The following is a 22,482-nucleotide window of genomic DNA, read 5'->3' as shown; positions in this document are numbered from 1 at the left end:
TGTTAAATCTACACATTAATTTAACTTCATTTACTGCAGACTTATGTTGACATTACCATAGTAAGACTGTGCTTCAGAAGGAAACATAAAAGAAGTTCAAGACACAGATTCGGTAGAATAAACACAGGATGTGCTTATGATAACAATAACCAAATAAGAAATAACACAGGAGGTCATGGTTTAGAACAAAAAGATAAAGGATATAAACATCATGATTGCAATAAGAGATATGCCTGAGCAAATGATATCAAAATCATATGACATTCTCGTTCTAGTACCAGTTTTATCTTAAAAGCTTCCCATTGCTAAATACGGTTATACACTGGAGGCCTGGTTTAACCCGGAGAAAACAAATCCTGGTTAGCATAGTTGCCAATTCATTTCTATGTGGAAAATGACATATTTAATAGATTTGGCTGTTTTACCCCAAAAAAAAAAAAAAAAAAACACACAAACACATATATATATATATATATATATAATAAATTGTGTGCAATTTATATAAAATATGATCAAATATATTTTATATAAAATATGAAATACACTTAAAAATTTTATAACCATAACTATAACTTGTGTGTATATATATATATATATATATATATATATATAAACAAACAACAGCTGTTTTACTTGTACTTTAAAATGGTAAATTTTGATGTTTATTAGTCATGAATTTATCAATTTATTTCAACCAGCACACCGAATAAAATAAGTATAAATACAAATCATTCATTAATAATAATTACATAAAATAATAATAATTAAAACATACAAAGGAAATTCAGTCTGATGGATGGTATATGACCTGGTCAACTGTTTGAAATAAAATATATTGATCATCTTCAGTGATTTAACTTTTTATTAATGATCAAAATATTGTAAAATCTACTGGAAAATTATTTCCCCCCCTTGATTAATAATTGAGTAACTATGATAACCGAGATTTGCCTCTTTGCTGACTTTATATCTATCTAAAACTATATCTATATCTGTAATTCCTCAATATACATGTATTGCTTTCCTGTACCTAAAAACATCTTTCCATAAGTCAATTCAAACCCATCACAGGAAAATGCTACGTCCAGGCTACAGATGATTATGTCCATTATTATATCTTAAGTACCATGATGGTCATTCACTTTTCCAATGAATAAAAGACAAAACTCTGTCAACCAAGTGTTAAGGTTTTGATTTAAGACAATAGAAATGAAGTCTCTTCACATGAGGTTCAGTTGATGGCAGTAAACAGTGGGCTACTTGAGTCAAAAACTGGCCAAAGTGGTTTCCTGTGCCTTCCAGGGGCCGGACATCGCCTCGATTGGGCTTCATCCGTGACAGCGTGACCCAGCAAAGGCCTACGTACGAGGATATCTCAGCATTAAAGATCACGGAGGCTACAGAGAAGAAGAAAACGAGTCGCCCCGTCCTGCTATGAGCTCGGGGACAGCCAGTGTTTGAGCTCATCCATGCCCCTCTGCACTCGTCCGATGTAGAAGTCCATGTTATGGAAAAAGTCTGTGCACACACTGGATTGGGCATCTCCGAAAGTGCAGTAGAGCGCAGTCCCGCCCACACTTATGACCACGGTAGCAAAGCACAACAAGAGGAGGAGCAGCCAGGAGTCTCCGCCCACCTCATCTGCATATTGCAAATCAGTGTAGAATCAGAACATGGTCAGTTTGAATACGGCAAAAATTAGTTTTTAGAAAACAATAGCAGTTCTTACCGTGGTCCAGGCCCTCGTCAGGCTCTCGGAAACGGACTTTACGCTTCGAAATGGGTTTAGGGGCGGCAGGGACAGAGCTGGTGGCTCCTTCCAGAGAGACTCTTCTCTTCAAGATCGACACAAGACCAGCAGCTGGAGTGATCTGAAAGACAGAGGGCAGGTTACTGAGAAAGATTCCTGGATTCACTGGCTCATAGTGTATCCTGAAAATTAGGAAGTGTTCTCCACTAACATACTTCACCCACTAGATGTCACTATGAGCTGAGTGTGCAGGAAATGCATTGCTCATGTATGTAAGAACCAGACTTCTTTTTTTTTTTTTTTTTGGCTGCCTGGATGTAGGGTTCAGTATGTAAAATACAGCGTTTTACCAAATTACTATTAGTGTTTTTTTTCTATTTAACAAGAAATTATTCCCAATTGTCAGACTTACATAAAATAAGCACTTTTTTATAGAAATTATTTTTAGGTTTTATTAATTTGTTTACTGCAATATAAATAAATATTAAACTTCAAACCCACATGAAGATCTACAGTTTATAATTGTAACATTTATTTATATTTAAGATTTAATATTTACTTTATTTGATAGTTAAAACGTCTATCACAGTGAAGAAGAGAATATTTTAAAGAGTTTATGTAAATCAGGTTTATTGAAATACACTGATTAAACTTAATTTAATTCAGCAAATGGACAAGGCAACATTTCTCATTTACACTTAGTTTAACCTGATGTCATAAGAAAAACTAAAAAATAACTTAACAAAAAAAATAATGTATAAAAAAAGCACATAAACTATAATGGTATCTTAATTATACTAAAATTAATGCTTTTTCTTAAATGCATTAAAACATTAAAAACATTTTTGAGACATTTAATTTCAAGTTGTACTCTCTTTACATACAAAAATAATGATATATCAGAATCATCGTTCATTAAGTAAATATTCTGATGGAATAAAAATTATTCTTAATGGGATAAAATAAATTATAATACTAAATAAGTGCTGCTGTTTAAAAAAAATAAAACAATACATTATACATGTTCTTTACTATTCAGCAAAGAGCTGGAATCCATTGGCTTTACCCCTCTTCATAAATTATGGACATGAGAATGAAAGTATTGTAGATGGTGAGGAAAGAGATTCAGTAATGTTACATCAGCCACCAAGGAATGGAAAAGGTCACAGAGAGGTCAAACTGTTAAAGACCATTCAGCACTGAGAATGAGTGGACATTCTGAAGAGCTGTGGTCTGACCAATTAATACTGAATTCCATGAATAAATCTGAATATATAATGACGTGAGAGAGGCTGCATAGTGTTGTTATTGTTAACTTAAACTATAAGTAAAACATTTAAAAATATATTTGAATTGAAATGAGCTGAAATAAAATATCAATAAATGAAAACTTAAAAATTAGAAATGGAAAAAATAAATAAATGAAATGTATTTAAATAAAATGTGTACACTAAAGTACTAAATATACTAAAGCAGAAAATAAAATAAAGCTAACAAAATATAGATAAAAATATAAATATATATATATATATATATATATTTTTTTTTTTTTTAATTACAAAGCACATAAAATTACTATAAGGTAAAATAAAATAATAAAATAAAAGCTAGAGAGTCACTAAGTAAACAACAAAGTAAAGGAAAAAAAAACACTTAATTAACAGAGGAACTACTTTACATTGACAACATTAGGTTGTTTTCTTATTTCATTCTCATTTGTAAAAGACTAGCAGGCTTGTTTTTCATTTAAACCCTTGCAGTCCACATATTTCACACTGACAGCTTCCATATTTGGCAAGATCTGTCCCAATGAAAACAAATTTTCAAGCACTGCAATTATAGTTCTCTATTTTTGCTCCATCATATCATAGCAGTTAAATTTGTCAGGAGAGACTGAAGCCAAACAGAACAGAATGACTCAATTCCACAAAGACTTTAAAAAGCAGGACAGCAGACCTCACTGTACAACTAAACACTGTATTAAATGTCCAAAATAAAACTACTAAAGCAATAAGGTATATGAGGATGTGTTTTTACCATGGTAAAGGCTGTTGTTCATCTCTAATGCTCTTTGAAGATCTCTAATCCAACTTTAGCAACAGAACTATCTGTTTCATTAAAAAGCTTAAATACATTGATGTAACAAAGTAGAGGTTAACTATACTTTAACACTTAACTATAGGCTTGGATGTTAAACTCAAAATGTTTTGCTTTAAATCTCTCATAAAAGAACTTCTTTTAGGAAGTACAAAGCGCATAATCAGCGTTACAAATTAATAGGACTAATAACAGGTGCATTAATCACTTGAGTAAATGACACTTGAGTAATTAGGCTTCTAAACAGTCCACAATGTGGTGAGCCTATCACGAAGTGGACCATTAACAGTGAGCAATCAGCAGAACAGCCCAAGAATAACACATGCTTATCATCGCTAATGAAAGTTTCCAGCTCCTCGAATGCACTCTGATGACGGACTTGAATAGAAAAAACGTCACGTTTGTTGAGTGCTGACATAACGTCAGTCAGGTAATGTTTGTTCTCTCTGTGGTTGTTCAGCATTATAAGCCACAAATGGCCATAGTAACTCCATCACTGACCAGACATGCAAGACAAGATTGTGTAAATCTACAAAACATTGGGTCAGCTGTAGAGCTTCAGAATAAATCGATGTCCACTGCTGCATCATTAATTACTGAATGAACAGATACAGCAGAGATACTTGGAATTAAAGATAGAATGAACCGTTATTTGATCATGTGACGCTGATAACTGCAGTAATGATGCTGAAAATTCAGCTTTGACCCCTGTAATAAACTACATTTTAATATGTATTAAAATAGAAAACTGTTACAACAATATTGTAATAATATTTAACAATATGACTCTTTTTACTTTAGTTTTGATCAAATAAATGCAGCCTTAGTGAGATTTTAAAAACGTTTAAAAAAGAAATCTCACAGGCTAAACTTTTGAATGTGCTTGAACAAATGTCAGCAGTGCTGATGGGATATCATACTCTGGCAGTGCTGTGTACTTGTTCTACTACAAATGAACCGATAAATAATGAGTATTGCATGTTATAATGCATGGATTTCCAGGTCAGTAGGTTCTGTCTGATTAAAAAGCATCAAAATCGGGTCTTACTGAGCACAACAGTCTGCAAGCACATCATGTTTCCGCAGTATGTTGTCGACCTTTCCAAGTAAAGGGAAAGCTCAGACAAATGTTCAAAAGTCAAACCATTTTAACAAACTCAACAGATTTGACAATTGACGGTGCAGGCTGAAGGTCAAAATCCACGTGTGTGCTGATAAACGCCATCATTGTTGAGTCACAACTCTCATGCAACATCTATTCTTGCACACAAAAGAAGATATTTTGAGAAATGTCTTGTTTTTTGTCCATATACAATTAAAGTCAACGGCACCACAACATTCTTCAAAATATCCTATTTTGTATTCCACACAATAAAGAGAGTTATACAAGTTACATACAATTTTCTTTTTATATATATAATTTAATTGTATTTATTTATTTTTTTATTTTTTGGGGGGGGGGGGGGGGGGGGGGGGGTTACATCTATGACAGCTGCAACCAGAAAGTTTTTTTTTTTTTTACGATATTAATACTTTTTGTCACTGCTCCACAAACATATTAAGCAGCACAACTGTTTTCAACATTGATAATAATAATAAGAAATGTTTCTTGAGCAGCAGATCAGCGTATTGGATTGATTTCTGAAGGATCATGTAATGATGCTGAAAATTCAGCTTTACATTACAGGAATAAATAAAATTTTAAAATGTATTCGAATATAAAAGTTACTTTAAACTGTAAAAATGTTACACACATTTTTTTTTTCTTTTATCTTACCGACCTCAAACTTTTGAATAACAGTTTTATATTGAAAGCACTAAACACAAGATGCCGCGTTATATACTAGTCCTGAAATCAAGATCCCCCCGCCAAGAAACAGCACATCACATGTTTGGGAACAGAGCACAAAAGGGTTTAAGACACAGGATATTGGCTTCATGAAAGCCTGTATTGTGCTGGCAGAGATCAGTGGTCCAGATTCCATTGTTGATTGTCTCATTGAGGGTGGAAGTGTCATTATGACATCATCACACACTGCTGCCTGTTACATTTTCATTCAGATCTGACAATCAGGGGAAAGGTCACCCTTTAGGTCACCCAGCTCTCCCAATCACTGCTAAGATTCCGACATCTATTATTTATGCTCTTATCTGACGCCTTCTTACCTCCATAACTTACAAGAAATAAAAGAGGGGCCGGGACTTGAGATCATACAAGCTGAGCTAAAAAAAAAAACAACACACCAAGAAAATAATCCAAAAACACATCACGCTTCTATGTGAGTCGCTAATGATGTGTTCTTGGTTCATTACAAGTTAAAGGGACAGTTCACCCAAAAACTTATTTCTGTCATCACTTCTGTCCGTTCTTTCTTCTGTGGAACATAAAAGAAGATATCTTTATAAAACGGAAGTCATCGGTCACCAAAACGGTTTAGTTACCAACGTTCTTCAAAACATTTTCTTTTATGTTCTGCAGAAAACAACTCGTACAGGTTTGGAATAACATGAGGGTGAGTAACAGAATTTAAATTTTTTGAGTGAACTATCACTTTAAGAACCATTGAGACAAGCAGTCGGTTATCACAGACAATTTGACTTGTACATATTTGTTTTTTAAAATTATCTAAATCAATTATATAGATAATATGAGTCTATGTTATGTCTCTTCTTTAAATTCTTTTTGCACAAATAATTTAAATAAATGGTCTTATTTTAAGATATTATTAGATGCAAAATTGTCCTTTTAACATTAGGAATATTTTTATAGTTGGAAAGGGATATACAGAGGGCTCCCTTTCTGGTAACCTTAACATGTGAAAGTTACCAGGGTTGAAATAAGGTTTCATAATATTGCATAGACAAGGTTTGCAATCTATTCTGTCTTAGAAATCTACATTGTTGTTGTGAAACCTGGAATATTCCATTCAGTCATTGACTAAAGTAGCTAGAGGTGATGCAAGATGACATCACTATGACATCACTGGATGTTATCATAGTTTCATAGTTCAAGTTCCACAGCTTAAGGGCCTAATTGGAAAGACCTTTAAAACTAATCTGATCCGAAATCAAACCAATTCTCAAAACAAAGCCATGCCAAGCACAAAACAACAAATAAGCCTCTTTGTCATTTTAACTAAATTGAGTGAAAATCTGTCACTTACCTCTTCCACCTGTATGCGTTTGGCCATGTCATCCAGCATGGACACATTCATATTATCCAGCGACTCCACCCCGTTCCCATTCTCCTCTAGATCCAACTCTGCTGTTTTCTCAGGAGCTTCCCGCTCCAGAGGCAGCTGATCTGCTCCTCCTTCCTCCAGCATCAAAGCCTCCTCTTCCTCCCCTCCATCTTCTTGCTTAGTGTGTTGGACGGACTCCACCATATCCTGCCCCGTATCCACAGTGTTCCCCGTTTCCTCTGTCACCGGCTGGGCCTCCACGTTGCCTGGTAGAGCAGTGTCCATTGGTGTTGCATCCCTGTGGGAAGCTTCAATTTTTACCCTCTCTTCTTCTGCTCCTGCATCCTCACAGGCTGGAGAGGAGGAGCTGTCCGTCACAGCCGAGGAGGAGGAGAAGGAGGAGGAGGGGTCATGCTGCTGTGCACTCTGGTTGGATTGTGGGGTGGTGCTGCTACAATCTTCATGCTGGATGACTTCCTGTTGTGCCTCAGATGTACTCTGATCCTCCATATCCTTCCCTGTTTTAGATTAAGAGAGAAGATGGTTTATATGAAACTAATTATAAAATATTTTTTGTATTACAAATATTTAATTTGAATTAAAAATACATTTTATTTTAGGTTTAATAATTGTAATAATTATTGTTACTATTATTTGAGAATACTGTTAAAATATTTTTATTTAATATATATTTATTATTTTATATATATATAATAATACAAAGTAAACTTTTATAATAATTAATATATCATAATTATGAATTACATATTATAAAAATTACAACTATTTAAAGAAATCATACATTTTGTATTATATAATGGGTGAAATCAGATGGTTCGTCACGATACAATATCGATTCTCATATGATTACGATTCAATTCGATACAGGAGTATATCGATCGATATCGATATTTTGATATTATACAGTATATCTATTTTAAACAACCATCTACATTTTTATTAACTCACACATGCAACCAAAATATAAAACAAGAACATTTATCTGAAATTATTACATTCTGCACTCAATTGGGACATTCACAACAAGAAAAGATAGGCCTACACATTTTTTTTTTTTTATAATAAAGAAAATAAACAATTGGGGAAAAAAATCTGGATGCTACTATCACACAGCGTTCAACTGCTCCGCCAACAATCCCGAGCGTTTTTAATGCTCACCTTTTCCCTTCTGGCAGTCCTTATATTGAGTCCTGATACATGATAAATAAATAATAAATAAATATTAATAAAATAATAATATACTTACAATAAATTATAATAAATATATATGAAAAATGCTGGAAAAATAGCATGAATAGTATGGTGTACTATGTCTGATTTCTTTGGATTGAATGGCGGCGTGGTCATTTGACCATCAGACCCTTGTGTACAACAGAACAGATCGATGGCAGACGATCAATCACTATTGATGCTTCCTGAGCCTGCTGCCTGAAGCCCTGTGAATCAATAATGCAGGACTCCACTGTTGACTGTTCTCTGCTCCCTTGGCGGTCATAAACGCACAGGGGGCGCTGTGCTGCTCAGAGACAGGATCTTAGTAATGACAGCTCACTGTCAGAGATCAGAGAAAGACACACGACAACCAGTGCCAGGCCGATACAGTCTGATGCTCAGTTTATAAAAACTACACTCTCCCTCACTGTAGCTCTGCCCCTGCTTTAATTGCGTTAAATATTTTTAACACGTTAAACTGAAAAAATTAATCGCCTGCATTAACTCGCCAAGTTTGACACCACTAATATTACATATATATATATATCAGACAATCAGAAACCATAGTTCAGGTCAACATCTAACAGAGGGCATGGTATTATGATGAACTTTTGGATCAGAATTCTTCATGAACAAGCAGTACGAGTGAATGCAATCAATCTCTAACTGGTGCGTCTGGGATGTTACCGGTGCAGGACAAGATGCACCTGCTGCAGGAGTCCCGGCCAAGCAGAAACCCTTCTCAACACACTCCAGAACAGGTGGCTGGGCAGAGGCTGTGTGTGTGTGTGTGTGTGTGGTGCTGCCATGCCTGGCATGTAAAAGTGAAACCGGGTCAGGGAACTCAATGCGAGTAACGCGGTGTTCAGGTAACATACCCCAGCAGCACATCAGCTGCGAGAGCCAGTGAGAAAGGGAGTCTCATCAATAAGACATGATCTGGAGGGACAGGAGGGAACTCTAACTCATGGGGTTTGCCATGGGGGACATGGGGTTTGCCTCGTCCATGGATGATGCAAGAATCCTTCTAGGTGACTAGGTGTACACAACTAATATTAAAAGAAAATTAAAACTGATCCTATTTAGGTACTTGATACATGTTAAGCAGTTTTATTTGCCATAAGAATTTACTTTTTAATAAACATTTTTCTGAAACAACTGTTGGGATAACCACAGTGAGACCAACAATGTTGTTGTTAATTGATATTTAGCTTTATATATATATATATATATATATATATATATCTAAATTCCATCGTGTCTTCTCACAAAATAGAAATTATAATTTTTTTTTTATTGTACTGTATATATTTGGAAATAATATATGCATATAATAATATATAATATGTAATGCATGTAAGCACATACTTTTTGAAAAATTGAAATCTTAATACCTATTCTGTGCGAAAACTGGAAGGTTTTAGAAAAAATAAAAAATTAATATTACACATATATACAAAAGCACTCAAATATAAAAAACCTTTTCAAAAGTTATCATTTAACTGAGTGGTAAAAGTTGAAAGAATAAAATAATATCTACAGAATTTTTATGAATCATATGAAAATTCGACGTAGTTGTAACCCGGATCATAGGGAAATAGGAATTACGTCTTCTGCGTAAGGTATAATATAAGACGACTCATATTATATTTTGTGAGAAACTGTTACATTCTCGAGCAAATCAGGGACTACTTTTGGAATCAGCGCCCCAAAATTAGTAAGAAACAAGTATTGGATTTCCTTTAGTAAATATGATGCAGGATGGTGTTATTTCACACTGAATAAATACATAAATACAGACATCATATTATGGAAATTACTCTGATGGTAGGGAGATTGTTTTTTTGTTGTAGTGTTTTTTATAATTAACCTGTTAAATTGAAATAAAAAAGCCCTAATAAATATATCTAGCACATATAAAGTATTAAATCCAAGATGATGTGTTTTTCTGTAGTTGATGGTCTATATTAGATGGTCTGGCCTGTCATTGGAGAAATAAACTCACCTGAGCTGCATGAAAGCTCTTGCGTGTTGAGGTTTTGCTCTCCTCCCTGTGTTTCTCTGATCACACTGTTCCTTTGCACTTTGGACAGCTCGCACTATGAACGCACGCAGACAACACTGACATTCACCCTCTGGTCTTTAAACATGGATTTCTTTTTTTCTTATTACAGTTACATACATATAGACATGCTGTTTCAAAAGTGAGCATCAAAGAGGCAATCTTACCTTCTCAGCGCTCCATGCAGGTCTGAAAAAAGGCGAGAAACAGTGAAGTGTCAGTCAAAATCATCTTAAAGAGCTATCTGTATTTTTTTATCTCGCTCCATCTCTCTCGTAGCGGGACAACATGCATTAAAAGGGGACGCAAATCTAAGGTCGCTCCGCTCAGCGGGAATCTAATATTAGCGCGGCACATTTCCCATACTGAAACTCTAGCACTTGTCTCAAATTGCTGAAAGCACAGCAATGGGCCATATGCTTAAACCATTACAGGACTACAAACTGCAGCCAGAGCACAGAAATGAGACACAGACGAGCTAAATTTAGGAGGGGAAAGAGAGACGCTCAGGTGTGGCTGCCCATGAAAGTGTCTGGCCCGGAGAAACGGGACAGAAAGAAACAGCTTTTACCCCGTACTTAAATTTTGTAGTGGCTCGAAAGGTTAAATATTTACTTGTACTCCATTTACAACACTGCTAACATATTTATATAGAGCTCTGCTGGACATCTGATCTAGGAAAATATGCATTATAAAAGAGTGGAGAAAAATACTTACTTATAGGGAAGCAAAAACATGTATAATATAGAATATTGTTGACCCAATCTGTAAGTAATGAAGTGTGGAACAAAATAAAGTATAAAATGTAAATAATATTAATGAAAAAATATATATATATGATATAGTTGACCTGACCTGTGTGGCTGATCAATTGTAGACTGCAATAAAACAATGATTTAAAAAAATAAAAACTAAAAGTAAAAAAAAGTGGCTGATCTATTGTAGAGAGCAATAAAAAAAAAAAGAATGAAAACAAAGTAAATAAAAAAAAGTTGACTTGATCTGTGTGGCTGCACTAATAAAGTGTGCAATGAAAATTTTTTAAATACAATAAATAAATAAAAACATAATAATATAACATAATAATAATAATAATAATAATAATAATAATAATAATAATAATAATAATGTTGCCCTGATCTTTGTGGCACATAAACGTATAATATAAAATTATAAAATATACAATTATATAAAATATTTTTGACCTAATATGTGTGGCTAGCCTATTGTAAAGTGCAATAAAATAATATAATTTCTGCATAAAAAGGTGTGAATTAAATATAAAAATATATTAAATATATATATTTTATTAATATATAAATAAATAAAATAGTGTTGACCTGATCTGTGCGGCTTAACTAATGGAGTATGTAATAAAATAAAAAATAAATAAATATACAAAGTTGACCTGATCTGTGTGGCAGACTAATGTAGTGTTCATGTGCAGTGTGCACTCACTGTCCATGTGTTCTGCAGATGTGTCTCAGTTTCTCCAGGTGTTCAGCATCCAGCTCAGTCTCTCTGTCTTCTGGACCATCCTGACACTGGCCTACCAAACTCCATCTCCTCTCTGATCACATAAAGACGAGGTTAAAAGGTGTTCTGTCAAGAACCAGCTCTGGGTAACAGTTTACCAGAATCCACTTACCCCACTGCTGCTGTAGGGCGTTGAGGTTGGACAGCAGACGTTCGTGATAGAGTCTCTCTAACTGTATGAACCTGACTGCTCTCTCATCTGGAAAATGCTCTGGTTGAGGAAAATCTACAAGAAGCGGAAAACCCCAAAGCACCAATGCACTTTACAACAGTGAAATACTATCATATAAGACAATGACAGGCTGTGGTAATGCACTGAATGTAATACAATAAACAGCATTATATCCATAAACATTGCAAGCATCCCCGATTCAGTTACAATAACAAAGGCAACAGGGTATAAAATAGGAGCTATAATGGAAAAAGCGTCAAAGGCTGTTTAAACACACCATTACACAGTTCCTCTATATTATCATATAATTGAAAAATAATAATATTAAGGATACAGTCCTCCTCACGCATATATGACTCTGCAATCTGTAAAAAAGAGAGTTTAGCCCACAGTTATTATGCATTACATTACACAATGAAAAGCATCATTAGGTAACACTGTACAATAACTCTAATGTATTACATTATATAAAACAGGTCATTAATTAAAGTTCATTTTTAAAGTGATTTATTTTGCTACACCTGCATGTACAGTATATTATTGTTGTCTGAGGTGCAAAGACTCGTTCCCATGGAGTAAAACTCCTGACATGAGCTCTCTTCAGACGTCTTGCAGGGTAAAGTTGAAGTGAAGAGGCAGGATGAAAATCACTACAGCATGTATCTCTCTGAGTGCAGACATGAGAGATGTCTCACCGAGTGGGTGGCAGTAACACGTCTCTTTTATTTCGCTCTCCTTCATTCCTCATCCATCTAATCTTCATGAGGCTGCTCACGACTAAAAGATCTACATAAACGAGGCACTAATTATTTGTTTTTCTAGAATTTATTTTTTCAGCACTGATATTCAAAAACATTGCTTTTTTATTTGTTAGGTTCTCTACAATTTTTTTTTTTATAAATTCAGTCCAAAATGCTTAATTTACATGTGTTGATAACATTGACTGATAGCAGCTCATGATAGGAAACAGAATAAAATTACTGTAATAGGTTGAAATACTGTAATTAAAAATAATTCTAATAAAATTTTAACTAAATAAAAAAAACACTAATAAAAATTACAAAAGCACAACAGAATGGTTAAACACACACACAAATTATTAAAATATTCTAAAATCTAAATGTATGTTATGCAAGCCTGTTTTCACCACAGGAAAAAAATAAAGGCAATTAAAAAAATTCTCTCTCAATTCTCACTCCCCTCTTTGAATTTTGAGTTTACATCACAAATTTGTTGTTTTTTCCCCCTTTATTTTTTTCCCCACCATGGAATAAAAATTAAAAAAGGTAGTTTATATCTCACAGTTCTCAATTTTCTTCTCAGAACTGCAAATTAACAATTCTGGTTTTGTCAAAGAACTGCAAAACAATGTTTGAAGTGTGAGACTGAAAAGCATCATTAAAATAAATCCTGTCTATTGGCATAGTTCAAATTGCCGTTCACAGCCTAAACAGCCATATAAACTTTACTGATCCTATGTTAACATAATTATGAATCATATGACTATTTCTGACCCGCTTTTGCAGCTTACTTTTAATAAATGGTCTGGGTGAGCTGAGGAAGGGGCTTTGTTGTTAATGTTGGAGTATACACCGAGCACTTAAAAAGTCAAGAGAAAATCCAGTTATCCAATTTGTTGCCTTTAAAACCTCTTTTAAGAACATAATCCACAGGGGAATAAATGAGAACAGTTCCAGCAGAGTCGTCTTGTAGCTTCACATAAATCTCTCCCCAGGATGAAACTAAACCAGCTGAGCAAAGAAGTTCTGGTAAACATGTTGAATAACGTCAGGCTCAAATAAACCTTTTAAGGTGCCGGCTTCCTATCAGATTCATCATGTACCGCTATCAGTCAGTGTTATCTGCAAGGGCCAGCAGCAACAACAGACTAACATGAGCTTATTAATGAACAATGTGGAACATCACAGGAAAATTCATCTCATGTTCTGACACACACAATAGCAGACTGAAGTAATAAGAGGTTTGCACTACTGGCATCTACTGGCAACGAAGAGATGCCCACAAAAGCTGTTACTAGGTCACACATCATTTTCAAAATCAAGGTTTTTTTTACTTATTTTTGTCAAATGTAAATTGCAGAAAGACATTTTTTATTTTTTTGTTAGCTAAAGATAAAAGTACACTACCGTTCAAAAGTGTTAGGGTACGCATAAAAAAAAATCTGTATTTTCGGTTTATAATCAGTTTTTGAAGGATCATGTGACACTGAAAACTGGAGTAGTGATTCTGAAAATTCAGCTTTGCATCAGAAATAAATTGCATTTTAAAATATGCTCAACAGCCATTTCAATTGTAATAATATTTCATAATATTACTGTTTTTGCCGTATGTTTTATTTTTAATTTGAAAGTCTATTTGTAACAGACAAGTGTTTGCAAATGATGAGACATTTAGTTGTCTCACAATCTCTCACATTTCCTTTCAATTTAACACCTCATTTAGTAATTTCGAGCAGACACACACACTCAGAGGAGCTGATGTAGAACAGGAGTACGAGACCTGATGGAGGCACTGTGGCAGAAGGGGGTGTTCTCCCTGCTCCGCCAGCTCCTGCAGAGACGCCAGCAGGGAGCGAGCGAAGCCCTGGGGAGATCTAGCATCAGCGTGAGGCGTCCCTTCAGGACTCACAAGCCCCTCTGACACTGAAAAGACAAATAACACATCCTCTTTGAACTGTATGCTATTTGTATGCATAATTATTACCAATAGACTTCTTATTTTACTGTATGTAGTTTAGTGTTATTTTAGTGCCGTTTATACACTTTTTTTTTTTTAGTTTAATATTCTGAATACTTTTACTTTTTTAAAGATTTCCAGTTAGTTAATTAAGTCAAGTTAATTTTTAATAATTGTGTGTGTGTGTGTGTGTGTGTGTGTGTGTGTGTGTGTGTGTGTGTGTGTGTGTGTGTGTGTGTGTGTGTGTGTTTTAACCATATTACTGTTTAGGATTAATTATTTTTTAAATTATTATTATTTTTTTTTAAACTTCAGTTTAAGTTTTTATTTCCATATTTATTTTCCACTTTTTCTTTCTTTCTTTCTTTCTTTCTTTCTTTCTTTCTTTCTTTCTTTCTTTCTTTCTTTCTTTCTGTGCTTCAGCTGATTTCATTTAGTTTGCATTGAACATTTAAAATTTTGCTTTGGTTTATCCATCTAATATCTGATCATATTTCAGTTAATTTCAATTAAAACAAATGTTTTAATAGTTAACGGTAATTACCCTGATGTGGTTTTGCAAGACACATGTAGCATATAGGTGTCTAAATGCTCAAAAAAATTGAATTGAGATGTTACAGCCAGTGTTAGTACATCAACACAGATATAACTCGGTCTAGAGGTTGGCCCTTATTATTCACGCCACTCAAACCTGTCTGAAAGTTGCATGACAACAATGCGATGCAGTCACTCGATCTACAGCAGAAACAGAAACAGAAGTCCTGCACTATTACTCAGGGTGTCTGAAACATCAGACAATAGAAACACTTCTCCACCTTCAGCCTGATGTCCATGTCATTCAGGATGACACCATTTGGACTGGGTTGTGACACAAAAACCATTCAATGTTTAAGGAACATTCAGTATTAGTCTTTTTTATTTTTATACACAAGCAATACTGAAAGAAACAGATTTTATATTATTAGTATAAAAATCAGATTTATTCTAGCACAGCACTGCTAATTATGACAAAAAAAATCCTCTTGGTTGGCATAGAAAACCACCAAGCATCATTTCTTTTCATATTTCTGACTTTTAGTTGTGCTCAAAGGACTAATTCTCAGAAGATCTTGTAACATTTCAGTGGAATGAATTTCACAAACTCTTTAGAATTAAACTGAAAAAACCTGCACAGTGGAACTGCAAGATGAGCTATTGATTTGTTTTTGTTCTAGAACCGTGGTAGTGTATTCACACTCATGCACTGACACATGACTCATGGGACTGAACTTGGGTTGACTGCTTCCAGGTCAACAACATCTGGAGAATTTCCCACTGTGAAGATTGGGAGCTGTTTCTGCCTTAATGTACTATAGGACCTGTTTTTTATTTATTAATTTGTTTAGTCGTGGCACTATCAAAAAACAGAATTTTGCTGTATGAAAGCTAAATAAATTATGAATGGAAAGCTAAATAAATGCTTAGCTGTCAAGAATTAATAGATTCACATTTTGGGTTGGGTACAAAATATTGATTGTGTTATTTCAATACTATTATAATAATAAAATTTGTAATTATATATTTTTTATATATTCTCAATTTTCATTTTAATTTTAGTTCAGGTTTTAGTCATTTTGTTTTTATTTATTTTTAATTATTTTTATTTAGCTGTAATCTATTTTTATTTCAGTTTTGGCTTTAGTAATTTTAGCACTTATTATTTAGCACAACTTATTTTTTTATATTATTTTATTTCTAATTTCTGAAATTATATAAGATGAAATAAATCTTGAACGAAAACCATTTCCCCCTAATTAATCTATTTCTTTTCTTTTTTTTATTATTTATTTTTAGTTAACCTGAAGTTAAGCACTTAATATTTATTTATTTCCTCTTTATTTCAATTACAATTTGTTAAAAATAGTTTAAGGGGTTGTTTACATTACACTTTTTTTGTCTAAAGATGGAAATCTCTTATGGTTTATGGCTGTTCATTTACATGCCAACACCATTTTGGAGGCCTGAAACTTCACATTTCTAAAAAATGGGTTTCAAAATGCAAGTTTTTGAAAGAGATACTGTTATCATCTCTGTGTAAACAGCAAAAACTGATTTTTTTTGTAAAGGTCACATAATACAACATTTTTGTCGTTTTTGTGGGTCCTTGTGAATGGGGAACATTTTGACAATCTTGTTGTTTGTCCATGAAATTTTCCAGAAATGCGAAGTGTAAACTAAACCACACACAGATATGAGTAACAAAGGCTTTATCTATGCTAATGCTGCAGGTTGTTTCTCAAACCGTGGTCTGGAACTCAGATATTGTCCGTTACCTGTGGGACTGGGGCTGGGTGCTGGTGAGTCTCGGATGCGTCCCTCCAGCTCTGGAGAGTAGGCTCTACTGTTACTATCCACCTCTTCCTCCTCCTCATCTTCTTCATCCTCCACCTTGGAGCTGTCATAGTCTTCGTCATCACCATTGTTGTTAGTGTTTTCCTGTCGGAGGGGCCTCTGTCCACCACGGGGCCCCTGTTCAACCTCCTCCGCTTCCTCCACCAGTCGGTTCAGGTTCTCGTCCGGGCTGCAGCTAGAGTCAGAGTCATTTAGGAGCTCGGGGTCAGTTACTCCTCCCCGCCTCACTGGGCCGTCGCTCTGCCACTGTCCGTCATCCATGAGATCCCGCAGACCAAGAGCATGAAGATCCATTCGAACCCCTGCAGCTTTCGCAGCCACTAAATGACGCTGGAGAACAAATCAGTGGGACACGTTAATGGTCTTGATCCATCATCAAAAGTAAAGAGCTCATTGGCCTTTAAGAGAACTGACTCATAGTTTACCCATAATTCCACTTCAGGCTGTCTGAGAGCAGTGCATGAATCAAAACATTTGAGATTTGTCCCTGTCTGTTTAGATTTTTACATTTGTTTATAGCTGTATTAATCAGAGGCCAAATGCAAAATAGATTTTAGCTAATGTTTTGTTTAGCTGTACAGCTCTGGTATCATTTCACATGATATCATTAGAGACTCTTTCAAAACAAAAAAAAGGTTTCAGTAACGATTATATATATATAAATGCATATGCTAAATATTAGATTTAAAAGTAATATATTTTAAAATGTATAATATACATTGTAAAAATTACACATTTTTGGAATACATTTAATAAATTATACATTATATCACCAAACTGCTGTCCTGTGTCAGCTGTAATATACTTAATTAGGAAATGCTCTTAAGTCTATATGCTCTCTCTCTCTCTCTCTCTCTCTCTCTCTCTCTCACACTCGCTCACACACTGATTGTTTGGTTCCCCTGAATAGTGAATTCATACACCATAGAGATTTTCCATAATAGTCCCCACTGGGTTTTTATAAAAGAAAAAGCATCATGCTTATTACCATTCTGTCTCATGACAGAGCTTACGCAATATCATACAGCATCTTACAGATCTTAAAGCAGACTTGCTGTTTGTTTTTCATCTGCTCAGGGGGATTCTGGAGCTGCAGCCTGAATGAATGAATAAATACTACAACACTTATAGGTCACTGCGTATAATGACAACGCTTAAGGCAGTTCAATGTGCATTAAGTGAACAAACTAAGCTGAATCCAATGTTGTTACTGTCTGAAAACTAAAAATGTAAAATACAATTCCTGTTAAAAAGCTGAAACAACAACAACAAAAATACTGGGTATTAAAAAAGGTAAAATTAAAAAAAAAAAAATTTAAATAAAAAATGTTGGCAACTAGCTGAAATAAAAAATTAAGTTGAAGTAGGCTACTTAAAGATAAATAGAAATATGTACAAAACCTAATAAAAAGATAAAAACGCAAGATAAAATTACTAAAACAATCTAAAACCTAAATGAAAACTGAATAATTAATAAAATACTACACTCAAAAATTAGTATAGGACTTCTTTTGAAACAATTGTAAATTTTTATTACATTTTTATAAATAATAATAAAAAAAAAATCAAGTACTGATTTAAACATGCAGTTTTGAAAATGACTGCAATATGTTTTTTTTGTAAAACACTCCAAAAATCTTAATTCGCTACTTTTTGTTTTAACAATAAATGATTATAATTACAATTATATAATCCACTAAAATACTCAAATAATCACTCAAATATTGAAATTACTGTCAATTTGTGTTCATTTTTTTCAGTTCAGAGTTATGAGAATTAGAGATTTAAAGTTACATTATACGGCTTTGGCTGATAAATAATGTAAGTAAATTACAATTCTAAAGTCATTTCAATTTCAGTTTTCTTTCTGCTTTTTAACCTTTTCCTTGCCAAATATAGATCAAAGACAGGAAATAAAAGAAATGTTAAGAGCTGGCCACAAACGAATGTATGTAACTACTGCAATACGAGTCTTAAATAATATTAGTTAAGTTTTATAGATGACTTACAAGCTAATAGATATGGACTAAAAACCATAAACACAATACCATTTTATTAGCTGACATTCTTTTTATTTTTTTTTATTTTTTTTTTTTTTACTTTTTAGTGTAGTATTTGCATTTATTTTTCATCTTTTATATTTTTTAAGTACTTTGAATTACTATTGTGTATAAAATGTGATATAGCCTATAATTAAACTTGCCATGTCTTGCATATATACATTAGAAATGCCATTATGTTGCAATTTACAAGTTGAACCAATGACTCATTATTTACCAGGCAGCTACAGACAGAAAGAACTTGGCTGTTTGTGAAGAGGACCTGATCCTGATGTTATTTGGCTCTAGAAGTGTAGACTGACTCACAGCAGACCTCGGGCGTTCATTCGCTTTTCTGATAAAACAGTGACTCAGTGAGCCGAGGACCACTGGATCTGTGCCTGCGGTGTGTGACCACCTACGCACATCCAAACCACATCAATGAGAAGGGGCAGGTGAACCGCTTCACACCACCCATGTGGGCTTTCTATCAATTCTGAGTGACTAGAAGTGATAACAACTAGCTATTGTCTTGGGTTTGTGACAGCTTTCATTTCAAAATCCAAATGCAAAAAAGCTCACCAGAAGATTTTTATGTAAAAAGTTGAGACTTTAAAGGGTACAGCCACAATAACATGAGGTCAGTCACATTGTGGCAAGCAGAAATTTGGGTATGTGAGCTGCTATGCTCCTTTATCCTCTTTTAAGAGAGAGCTCATTAATAATCAAAGACAGCTGCACTCTCTCATTAGCTCCTTTAACAACATTAAAGCCTGAGGGGTGAATGAGAGAGAGAGAGAGAGAGAGAGAGAGAGAGAGAGAGATGAGAGATGGGTTTATTCATCCTGAAAAACAAGCATGACTGGAGTAGCTAGATACAAATGTGTCCCGTACGCACACAGCGTTCTTCGGAACCATCTGTGAAATTAACATCAGTCCTCTATTCTGACTTCCTCTATTCTAAACTGAAGTAATACCGAAACTTCTTTCTGAATGTTTTAGAATACCTTTGGAATATGGAATAATTTGTTTGTATTCTAATTGGTTAGTCTCGGCAATAGAGTGCAGCACTTGAGCTCCGGATTTAAAAATAAAAAATTCATTTTCTCTATAAGTGAATTGATTTTGAACAACCTATTGTAAGATATGAGGTTGTTAACTGATGGTATATGCTTTTGTTAAAGCCATCAGTCTGTGTTATTTCAACTAATTTTATTTATTTTCTTATTTGAACTAACTTTTTATTTTTTTAAAAAACTGTTTGGTGAAAACTACATTACACATGAATCTGCAGAGAAACATCCACCAATCAGAGAACATAAACAGACACATAAATCAGCCAAAAGAACGTTTTAGGGCCTACCCATTCACATGAAGCAATGATTATGAGATACATATTTGTAAGCGTATTTTGTATTTAAAAATGTCATTTTGATTATGCCATTCGCAATGTTTCATGGGATTGTAATTCTTTTCCTCATCAATTTAAAGCCATTAAGTTCACATTGTACCTTTTGTTTTTAGTCTGAATTTCAAATAATGTTTGTAATGTTGTGATTTACCTCGTGGGGGGTTAGTTTGGTTCAAGGTTTATAACTCTTAAACTAAGACTCATTTTTAAAAATCCTACGGAACCAATGATATGGAAAAAAGTGGACTGTTGCATTCTATACTTTTAGAAAAAAAGATACAAAAGCTGTTATGTGGGTACACATATATGCCTTAATTTCCCCTAAAGAGTGCATATTTGTCTTAAAGGTACTTATCATTACCTACAGGGTACATATTTGTGCCTAAATGGTACATTTTAGTAACTTAAACTTGTCTACCTTTTTTTCCGAGAGAGTATTTTCTGTTTAGGGCTGCTGTCATTATGACAAAACAAACTCCTGTCATGGTGTTCAGGATCATGATGCATCACCTTGAAATGGTTTATTGTATGATAATGGCCAAGTGACTCTATATTATAGCTTATTATGTAATAATAATTAATGATAATACCAGAAAAGTCCAGGCTAGAAACAGTAAACTCAAAATATGACCTTTGGGAGGGGTTGTGACCTCTATGCATTGAAATGACATTCCTTTCCTAGCCTAATCGTGATCTATTTCCATGTATATGGAGCACAAAGAAAGTTATTTAACACATAAACAACATTTGCATATGCATATCTCACGCTCAGCGAAGCAAAACAAACCAGACAAAACTCATCATTCTGTTTTGACACATGACTTGAAATAATTATTTAAACTTAAGACACCATTCATTTTTAAAGATTATATTGTATCACAACATAATGCTTATAAACTAAGAGAGACCAACACAGGTCGTTCTGCAGCTGGATAAATAAAAGATGTTGATCTTATGTAATACAGTGTGTCCATCATCACATATAAGCTATAGGTCGGACACACACACGATTCTACGTGCATCAAAAAAATCAGTCACATTTATTTATAGAAGCAGGGTAAAGCTCTATGAGAGCCGCTTTCATCATTTCTCACATCACATTTGTGTAAAATGCTATCAAAAGTGTTAACACATTAGGTGCCGGTGGTGCGGATAGTGCAGAGAGAGCTGTCATTAATTCAATCGCTAACATGCATAGCATCATAAGTGAAGCAAGCATTTATTGCAACAAAGTGCACATTTCATTTTGCTTTTTAAACGCGGATATTATCTTTCATGAATAATGTATTCAAAATAAGAGGCAGCAGCACTTACAGATCGATAGGGCAGGTGGTTAAATTCGGATGAACAGGCAACCGCGCTCTTGACTGTCGGCTGATGTGTGTTTGTGTTCCTGCTGCACGTCTGCGCAGCTCTTTCCTGTCACTCATCCGGGTTCTTCAGCCGCCTGCGCAACTCCTCCCTCCCGCCACTATCCGGGTACTTCAGCTCAAGGACTGTATCTCATGAATATTAAGTGTATTGTATATGAACCTAAATATTAAATAAATATAAAATATACCTAAATATAAAATAATTCGTTTACACATACGTAAACACATGTCTATTCATCAACCAAGTCTTGTCATAGTAGGATTTGTAAATCTGTAGGGGACCATTGATCATTATATAAGTACTCTACCACCTTTTGGATGATATTATACGAACATACATTATATACATTTCATAATATAATCTGTGAAAAATATAAATAAAAATAATGAAAAAACAAAAGAAAAATAATGAGGGAAAAGTAAGGAAAATTCTGAACTAAATTAAATTTATTGAAACAGTTGCATCTATTTTAGCAAGTCTTTTACTTAGATAGATGTATAGATAGATAGATAGATAGATAGATAGATAGATAGATAGT

The 22,482-nt window shown here is 34.1% G+C and overlaps 1 protein-coding gene across 1 annotated transcript; it reads right to left on the bottom strand.

Moving 5' to 3' along the window:
- Nucleotides 1-688: 688 nt before the first annotated feature.
- Nucleotides 689-21,956, bottom strand: LOC132112481 (consortin-like). Its single transcript, XM_059519969.1, has 11 exons — nucleotides 21,885-21,956; nucleotides 17,042-17,450; nucleotides 14,553-14,695; nucleotides 12,367-12,397; nucleotides 11,973-12,059; nucleotides 11,783-11,894; nucleotides 10,492-10,513; nucleotides 10,268-10,361; nucleotides 7,012-7,547; nucleotides 1,730-1,871; nucleotides 689-1,641 (listed from the first exon to the last, which is right to left on the bottom strand). The coding sequence occupies exons 2-11, from the start codon at nucleotides 17,412-17,414 to the stop codon at nucleotides 1,433-1,435; spliced, it is 1,749 nt and encodes a 582-aa protein (XP_059375952.1). The 5' UTR covers nucleotides 17,415-17,450; nucleotides 21,885-21,956; the 3' UTR covers nucleotides 689-1,432.
- Between the last annotated feature and the right edge of the window lie 526 nt (nucleotides 21,957-22,482).

This window comes from Carassius carassius, chromosome 32 (genome assembly GCF_963082965.1).
Source record: "Carassius carassius chromosome 32, fCarCar2.1, whole genome shotgun sequence".
In the NCBI taxonomy this organism is placed as follows: Eukaryota; Metazoa; Chordata; class Actinopteri; order Cypriniformes; family Cyprinidae; genus Carassius; species Carassius carassius.
The sequence above is the reverse complement of the archived record's forward strand: the minus strand, read 5'-3'. Positions and strand labels throughout refer to the sequence as shown.